Source organism: Pogona vitticeps, chromosome 1, assembly GCF_051106095.1.
Source record: "Pogona vitticeps strain Pit_001003342236 chromosome 1, PviZW2.1, whole genome shotgun sequence".
Lineage (NCBI taxonomy): Eukaryota > Metazoa > Chordata > Lepidosauria > Squamata > Agamidae > Pogona > Pogona vitticeps.
In genome coordinates, this window is record NC_135783.1 from 358,197,617 (window position 1) to 358,206,552 (window position 8,936).

Sequence of the window (8,936 nt, forward strand, 5' to 3'; positions counted from 1 at the left end):
CGCTCGCCCTCTTCCCCACCTCTCTGGGGCGAAGGCCGCTTGCGTGAGATCCAAGGTCCGCGCAAGGAAGCTCTGCAAGTCCTGCGCCCCCACGAAACCCCCCCTCCCCATCTCTTTCCGATGGGTGTTTTTTTTTCTGGGGGGGGTCGCATAGAGATCAACAGTGCGGACGGGGGGGGGTTTGGTGCTGCGAAAGCAGAGGGACAGGCACCCTCCTGGTGAATCCCGCCGGGCAGCCCTTCAGTTCCCCCCCCGGGATGTACAAAGTGGGTTGTAAGAACCGTCTGTGAAGGTCAGCGCTGGATGGGACCCGATGGATCGGCCAGTCCGGCCCCTCCGCCAAGGAGGCCCACGCAGTAGTGGGGAAATCGAACTCCGTTTGCTGCTGTTCCCTTCTTCTGGGAGGCTCTCAGGGACCCCCACGCAGCATGCCCAAAAAACCGCACCGGCTGGCTTCTCCTCGACAAGGTGCACCGGGTGAGGAGTCAACCACCACCACGACCCCACACACACACACACACCAACTTCCTCTCAAAGAACCTGGGTCTCATTGTGGCAGGATCAGAGAGCCCCCTTATTCTGAAGAAGGCGTCATGGGGGGGGCCACCTCTTGCACTAAGGAAGCTTTGACTTACATGTGGCCTCCATTGACAGTATTAGGAATTCAACGCACAAAAGGAATGTGGGGGGAAATCGGAAGGCATGGCAAGTCTGCAAGGTCACCACTAGCTATGACCTGGAGGCTGAGGATCCCTCACTTGCAGGACCTGACAGGGACTGAGGGGTGAACCCCCCTTTTGACCTGCGCGGGGAACCCCATCTCCCACCAGAGCCTGAGAACCACAATCAACTCCCCCCCACACACACACACCCGCAGCCGCCGAGGTCACACCTATCCATCCACCCAACTGTTCCTGCTTTTCCTGGCCCTGCCATGGCCACGTAGGGCCATCCTTGACTCCTCTAAGGGAGTGCTTGCTTCCCCCTCCCACCAACTCACCTTCTCTCCATCTGTGGGTTTTCCTCCTGCTGCATTCCACAAGGTCCTGCTTCTTCTTGCCAAGATCATCACACCACCCTCACCACCTTGGCTACTTTTCTGAGTGTGGGGCCCTGATCCCTGCCACAGGCTCCCCACACCCCTGTGCCACCCCCAAACATCGCCCACTCTGCTCCTTTCTGGTTTTCCACCACCTCCTACAGCAAGTCCTCCTGACGTCTATGGTTTACGCAAGATACCTACCATCAGTATCCCATGGTTAGCCTCAATCGCTCATTGAATGCCAAGTCAGCACTTGGGGGGGGGGGGAACCCCTGAGCCATGTGCTTTGCTCTCATTGGGAATGGCAAAATTATATTGGCCCCAATCTTTCCAAACAAGGACAAAAAGGATTCTTTATGGGTCTGGAATTCTTTTCCAAAACCCATTCCGGCAAGCATATATTTTCAAAGAAAATTATGATTAACTGCTTACCTGAGCCTCTCTCTATTTATCTTTAGCTGCATCTAAACTAACCATAAGCATTCTTCAGGTATGTTCATCGCAGGAGGCAGAGAAAAGAAACAGTGGCTAGCTACTCAGTGGGAATGGGAAAATGGTAACAGATGACCAAAAAAAGAAAAGGAAAGAAAAAGAAAAAAAGAAAGAAAAAAAGGCAGAATTGCTCAAATCTTACATCAGCTCTGTCTTTTCACAAAAGACAGTCTATAACCTTCTAGGCAAATCTGAAGAACAAGCAGAGGGGGCCCGGTTGTAGCTTGAGATTGTCACAAAACAAACAAACAAACAAAAAAAACAACTGACATCAGACTGACATCCATCCCAGGGAAAATTTTGGAGCAGATTATAAAGCAATCACTCTGCAAGTACCTTGAAAAAATGCAGTAATAATAAAAAGCCATTATGGATTTGTCAAGATCAAATCCTGCCAGACTAATCTTATCTCATTTTCTGATTAGGTAGCCTTCCTGGTAGATGGTGGGAATTCAAGATGGGTATGGACCTCATTTTGACCAAGCTCCAGGAGGCAGTGGAAGACAGGAGGGTCTGGCCTGCTCTGGTCCATGAGGGGGTCACAAAGAGTCAGACACGACTGAACAGCAACATGGACCTCATTTCAGAGGTTGGTGCCTTGCTTTCCTTCCATTACTGTAGCTCTTCAGCTGGATCCCCCACTCACCAACTGGCACACACTCCTCTCCTCTTCAAGGATTCAGCCAGTAGCCAGCAGGAGCACAGGCCTCCCTGCCCCTCCTCCTTGACGGAGCACTCAACTGAGCTGATTCTGATTAGCAAACTAGGAGTGGGCTGGATAGCACATGTCAGTGGATACACCATTGGTCACAAAAACATACTCAGATCCTGCTTATCAATGGCTCCTTCTCCAACTAGGAGTTAACAAGTGGGATATCACAAGGCTCAGTCCTGGGCCTGGTGCTCTTCAACATTTTTATTAACAACTTGGACACGGGAGTTCATGGAATATTTATCAAATTTGTGGATGACACAAAATAGGGTGGAATAGCTAGAAGACAGGGAAAAAAATTAAAATAGATATTGATAGGCTTAACTACTGGGATGGAAACAACAGAATAAAACTTAGTGGGGATAAGTGCAAAGTTGGGTACAAAATGCACAGTTACATGATGGGGGATATTTGACTCCATGATCACAGAATAAAAGAATAATTGAGTTGGAAGGGGCTTATAAGGCCGTTGAGTCTAACCTCCTGCTCAGTGCAAGAATCTAAATCAAAGCAGAGCTGATAGATGTCCAATTTTCTCTTGAGTATTTTCAGCACTGGGGCACTCACCACATCCTGAAGTACAATTGGTTCCATTGTCATACGATTCTAACAGTTAAGAGGTTTTTCCTGATATTCAGCCTAAATCTGTCCTCCTGTAACTTGAGCCCGTTGTGTCCTACAGTCTGGAATGATTAAGAACAGATCCTGTCCCTTGTAACACTACAAGTGAGAAGGATCTTGTTGAGAACTGTGAGAGGGATCCCTCACTCGCTGGAGAGCCGTCCCTCCTCCACCACGAGGAGAAGGAGGCAAGACCCCAGCCAGCACCCAAACCAACGGAGAGAGCTCAGCAAGGGACAGTGATAGAGGAACTGAATAGAGAATGCAGAAAACAACGATGGAGGAGGTCCAGGAGGAAAAGGCAGGAAAAGAGAGGAACAAGAGGGTGGAGTTTGAGCCAGGAACAGGGGAGGCAAAAAGGAAGGAAGGGCAGATGCCCCCAGGCTGGGAATGGGTGTGGATGGAGGATCCCTGGACTGGATCATGGGAAAGGCTAAGAGTGCCTAAGGAGGAGGCGGACTATAGAAGGAGGAGGGAGATCCCACCCAGACCCTCATATTGGGGAGAAGGTGAAGTGAGAGAGTGGAGAAGGAAACGAACTTCAAGAGCATGTTATGGACACTCGTTTAATGTTAAATACACCAATAAATCTGTTTTGAAGCAACAAAAATCTACTGGTTTCTCTGAGTCGAACATGGAGCCCAAAACCGAACCCTCACAAGATAACAAACTGAATATGAACCAGCAGTGTGACGAGGCTGCAAAAAAGGGCCAATGCATTTTTAGGATGCCATAACAGAAGTCTAGTTTTCAAATCTTGTGAAGTTCTAGTCCTTTTCTATTTGGCACTGGCTAGGCCTCATTCTGTGTCCAGTTCTGGACACTGCACTTGAAGAAGAACGAAGGTCTTCATGACTTTGAGAAACGCTCCCCTCCAGCGTTGTTTTAAAGGCTGCTAAGAACACACCCCAAATACGCCGTTCCTTCCTTGCCTTTGTATTTTTTATTATAAAAAATACCTAGAATCATTCTGGCCACTTGCCTATTCACTGCAACGTCGTGAATAGGGTTAAGGTGGAGATCCCGCTCCTGGACCTCCACCAGGACTGGGAGGGCAGAGGGCTGTGGCCATGCTGGGTGGTCAGCTTTGCCCTTCTCTTTGTGGGCAAAGGGGCAGCCGATCCTCTTGGTCCCAGGTCTTGGTTCCACGGTCTCCCTGATATTCCAGAAGGTCTCCGCAGGCGATCTGCTGCCATGCTCAGTGCTTTTCCCTTCTGCCTTTGAAGCTTCGAGTAGCGCCATGTCCAAAGCAAATGGTGGGTGGGATTCTGGAAGAAGGAAAAAAGGAACAAGAATGCAAACAAGGAAAGATAAGACTGTTTCTAGACTGATTTACATTAAACCCCTGAGGCGAGTGTTGTCATTTTGCGGCAGCTGGTATGAATTCGGCATTGTTCCTGGCAGGGAACCAAAGGCTTAAGAAAAACTGGCTTCTCTCTCCAGTCGATCGTCAAAGAGGGATGGAGACTTTATTTTATCTAGGCGAAGTACTGAGCTGCTGCTTCCACAAGCCTATGTCAGGGTAAGTGACTGTGGAAAACTTAGAAGTTATTGAATGGATGGATGGATGGATGGATGGATGGATGGATGGATGGATGGATGGATGGATGGATGGATGGATGGATGGATGGATGGAAGCGTTCTCTCTCTGCTGCAGAGCTCGTTCATTGCCCTGGTTTGACCAGTGGCTGAGAGCTATGAAGCAAAATAGGAGAAGACTAGAGAGCAATTGGAGGCGGCACCCCACGGGAAATAACTTAAAAGCTGTCAGGATCGTGTCCAACTTTTATCTTTCTAAGATAAAGGCTGCAAAGAGAGCTTACTTCGCTGTCCGGATAAGTGAAGCTTCCAACCAGCAGGTGGAATTATTCCGTATAGTACACAAGCTATCCAAAGCTGGTCACAGTGATTGGCCTCCCCCAGTATCTCACCTAACCGATTTGCAGCTTTTAAAAATCTAAAGCAGAGGCCATCTGCCGGGACCTATCCCCCTATTTGAAACCAGTAGATCGAGCAGAGACGTCCAGCACTCTGTCTTGTCCGATGAAGATCACCCACTTTCAGCCGGTGATGACACTTGAGGTTGACAAGGTGCTTGAACACTGTCGTGCCACCTTCTCCTCCCTTGACCCTTGCCCAGCCTGGCTAATCAAAGTGGCCAGGCCCGTAACAACCAAATGGGCCACTGCTATAATAAATGGGTCTCTCCAGGAGGAGAGGGTTCCCCTTGCTCTCAAGGAGACACTCATTAGGCCTATTAGGAAGAAGCCGAGCTTGATGGCAGACAATATTGGCAATTATAGGCCCATCGTCAATGTTTCTTTCCTTAGCAAGGTAGTAGAGAGGGTGGTCGCCGATCAGCGACAGGCTCTCTTGGATGAGACCAATGCCCTGGATCTGTTCCATTCGGCCGCATCACGGCAAGGAAACGGCATTGGTTGCCCTGCTTGGTGATCTTTTGACGGAGGCCGATGGGGGCAAAATGTCCTTGTTGGTTTTCCTAGCTATCTCAGCCGCCTTTGATACCATCGACCATGATATTCTCCTGGGGAGGCTCTCCGAGTTGGGGATTGGTGGCCTGGCTCTTGCTTGGCTCCAGTCCTTCTTGGAGGACCATTCCCAGAGAGTCCAGCTTGGAGAGAATGCATTGGCCCTGTGGCTCCTCAATTGTGGGTTGCTGCAGGGATCAATCATCTCTCCAATGCTGTTAAATATCTACATGAGGCCGCCGGATGGGGTCATCAGGGGGTGTTGTCTGCCAGAATCCTGCCTGAAAGACGGGGGGAACCTCTATGAATGGGGAGTGGCCCCAAGAGGGCCCTTCCACCATGTCTTCCAAAGACCAAGCAGCTCTGGGTGGGAAAACATTCTTGCGCAGACAGCCTGGAATCAGAGTTTGGGAACTGCCAGCTCTTGAGAGAAGTGCTCCAGTTTGATGCAAAGGACAGACTTCACCTTTTTCCAGGGACTCAGTTTTCACTGGGGAAGCTTGACTGAGTCCCGCCGTGGGCAGCCAGCTTTCAGGGGCCACTTAGCCCTGGGGTGCAGCCTCCAGTGAAAATGAGCAGCAGCTATCTGAGAGTCTGGGGGTAGAATTATCACCACCTCGCTTGTGAAGATCTGTCTGAGAGGCGCACCCAGCGCTACACAGCCTGAATCCTGGCACCTCCCGCCCCCTTCACCAAAGTATTTTGATTCTGTACATGCAGAAACATGCCCCAGGCCTTTCCAGGCTGAAGCAGCCACGAGGACAGGTAAGACAGCCTCCCCAGTCCAACAGGACAGGGCTCCTGGCTCCTGTGAGGGGGGGCAGCAAGGCACCCACCTGTATCGACAACTCAAAGCAGCCTTAGTCCTGGGCGGCAGCACACTTTCTGGTATGCTTTCGCTGGGACCCACGTCCATAGCATCTGCTAGAACCTGGTCTCCTGGCTCTTCCACGTTCAACTCCATGGGGACGCTGCTCTCTCCCGACGGAGGCATTTTTTCCTTGGCAGAACTACAGAAAGAGAGCCCAGAGAAAAGTGCCGAGAAACAGTTAAAGAGGCTGGAAGGAAATTCCCCAGCCAGACCGGGCAAAGTTACTCTGGAAAGGCGAGGAGGCCACGTCTTCCCACTGGGCCCTGCCATGGCCAGGAATTTCAATGGCAAACTGGACAACAATCTTAAAATGCATACCCGCCTCTGTTTGCAGGCACGATGGCTCAGGCACAAAAGCCAGCCTGGTTCACGTCTCTGGGACTCAAAACGTTTCAGCTTCTCACAAGGTACAGTCTGGCCTACTGCCTCCAAAAGAGTTCCAGCAAACACATGTTTGGATGTCCAGACATTTACCTTTTACGTGGCTGGGGCTTGTTGAAGCGGAAATCCGGAGGGTATTGGTGAACATGGACTAGGTGTTCTTTGCGCTCTTTGGCCCCCTTGAACCTCCCTGGGCAGCTCTCCACAAGGCACGGGTACTAAGGGGACAAGGGGAAAGAAGGAGGTGTAAACTCAGCCAGGATTTCCAAGCCCTTCAGAGAAGGGGATCCTGCCCACCTCCTTTGACCCCCTCCCCCCCCCCCGAAGGCCTCCAACTGACTGGCTCCCATCTCCAAGTAAAAGGAATTTGAGCAGCAACACGGAGAACCACCCTGGAGAGGAAGGCTGCTGGTCAGGCTTCTCCGGGACTCTGTAGTGTCATCTCCCGGCTGCCTTCCTCTAAGGTTAGCTGTCAGGACCCTACAAAAAGAGGCATAAAAGCCCCCCCCCCCTGCCTGGTCAATGTTTTAATTTGGTGACAGCGGCCTTAACACCCCTAGAGTGGGACTTGCGCTACAAGCTGCGTCTTGGATTGCCTTTGGAAGCAAGCAGGCCTCCAGAGCAACTCCATAAGAAGGACCTGCTAACACGGAAGCAGCTGCAGAGTCTGCGCTGCCTGACCCTTCCCACTGATCTTCAAGAGCCCCCCCCCCCCGCGTACAACCCACCCCCGTTACAATAATTCTGGCACAAGAGACGAGACAACCCTTCTAGCCTGAAAAAATGTCCTTGACCTGAGAAGGTCCCCAAGAGGGGCACACAGTAACCAGGCTCCCACAAAGGCCTCTCTGCTCCCGGGCCAAGGTGCCCCCCCCCAATAGGGATCTTCCAGGGAGCCTCCCTGGCGGGGTGGTGGTGGTGTTGCTTCAAAGATGATCTTCTTGCTCTCGCCTCCAAAGACACAAAACGCCGCTGCTCCTGCTGCTGAGCCTCGCTGCCACTCACCATGTCGCCTTTCTCCGCCATGACCTGGAAAAGGGAGTCGTGCCACTCCAGGAGGTGGACATCGAGCAGGTGAGCCGAGGGGAAGGCCCGCTGGCAAGAGGAGCACACATTCCGGTGCAGCGCCTGGTAGTGATGCTCGTAGCTCTCCAGGGAGTGGAAGGCCTGGTGGCAGCCCCGGGCGTGGCAGGAGAAACGGGGTGTGCTGTCCTGCTGGGGAGAAGCAGAGGATAAACACCCCCCCCTTTCCTAAGGAAGGGCTCGCGGGGGGGGCGCTTTCAGACCCACCCCCCACCAACAGCGGGAGGGGGGCTGCCTTTGGAGAACATGCAGGAGGAACCTTCGTTGGCACAGAGGGTGCGGGGGGGGGGGGAGAAGGAGGTCTTGGCTGGCTGTTTGGGGGCGTCTGGAAGGGGGACCCTCGCTGGTGCGTTTCCGGGTCCCACCTTCGGGCTCCGTGGCTGCTGCTGCTGTGCCCGGGCGGTCAGGGCAGCCCCCTCCTCTACGGCGGCCACCCCTAAGGAAGGGGAAGACCCCCCCACAGTCTTCCCTACTGGCCCGGTCCACGGTCCACGAGGCATCACGGGGGGGGGAGGAGTGGAGTGGGGGGAGCAGCGATCCTTTGCCCCCCCCAGGTGTTTTGGAGAGCCCGGGGAGCCTGGGAGTTGTAGTCCAGGACACAGCAGGGGTGCCCAAAGATCGCCTCCCTCCCTGCGTCGTCTAGGGCTTAACACCCTCCGTGTGTCCCCCCCCCACTCCCCGCCGACCCCTCCAGGCCGGGGGCCTTCCTCCCTCCCTGCCAAGGGACCCCAACCCCACCCCCACCCTCCCTAAGGACCCCAACCCCCCCACCCACCCGCAAGGCAGCAGATCCTCCCTCCCGCCCCCTCCCCTCTCGCAGTTAGGCAGGGGGCGTCCCTTACCGGGCCTTCCTCCCCCTCCTCCTCCTCGCGGGGGGAGCCCGGCAGCAGGTCCCGCCGGGAGAGATGCCGGTGGACGTCCCCGTCCTGGAAGGGAAGCAAGGGGGGGCGTTTAGGGGCGTGTCAGACCCCCCTCCCCTGACCCCCCCCGGGCGAGGGCCCACCTCGAAGAAAGGGTGCTGGGCCGGGAAGCGGAGCCGGGCCGGGCGGAAGAGGAACGGGGAAACCGGGGCGCCTCCGCCGGACTCCATGGCGACCGCCCTCGTTCTCTTCCCGCCCTCTTCTTCCGCTTCCGGGTCAGCCGGTCGCGCAGCCGTTGCCGGGAGACGAGGCAGGCCGGGCTCCTCTGGCGGGAAGAGAGAGACCGAGCGAGCGAGCGAGAGAGAGCGAGCGAGAGAGAGCGAGA

The 8,936-nt window shown here is 53.9% G+C and overlaps 1 protein-coding gene across 2 annotated transcripts; it reads right to left on the minus strand.

The window, feature by feature from the left end:
• Nucleotides 1-3,419: 3,419 nt before the first annotated feature.
• On the minus strand, nucleotides 3,420-8,921 carry ZNF511 (zinc finger protein 511). 2 transcript variants are annotated; one of them, XM_072986987.2, is made up of 6 exons: nucleotides 8,695-8,921; nucleotides 8,534-8,617; nucleotides 7,614-7,820; nucleotides 6,702-6,826; nucleotides 6,193-6,366; nucleotides 3,420-4,135 (listed from the first exon to the last, which is right to left on the minus strand). In XM_072986987.2, the coding sequence occupies exons 1-6, from the start codon at nucleotides 8,779-8,781 to the stop codon at nucleotides 4,066-4,068; spliced, it is 747 nt and encodes a 248-aa protein (XP_072843088.2). In that variant the 5' UTR covers nucleotides 8,782-8,921; the 3' UTR covers nucleotides 3,420-4,065. The 2 variants fall into 2 exon arrangements, with proteins under 2 accessions (XP_072843088.2, XP_072843089.2); XM_072986988.2 differs by lacking the exon at nucleotides 8,534-8,617 and having other exon boundaries at nucleotides 8,695-8,915.
• Nucleotides 8,922-8,936: the final 15 nt, after the last annotated feature.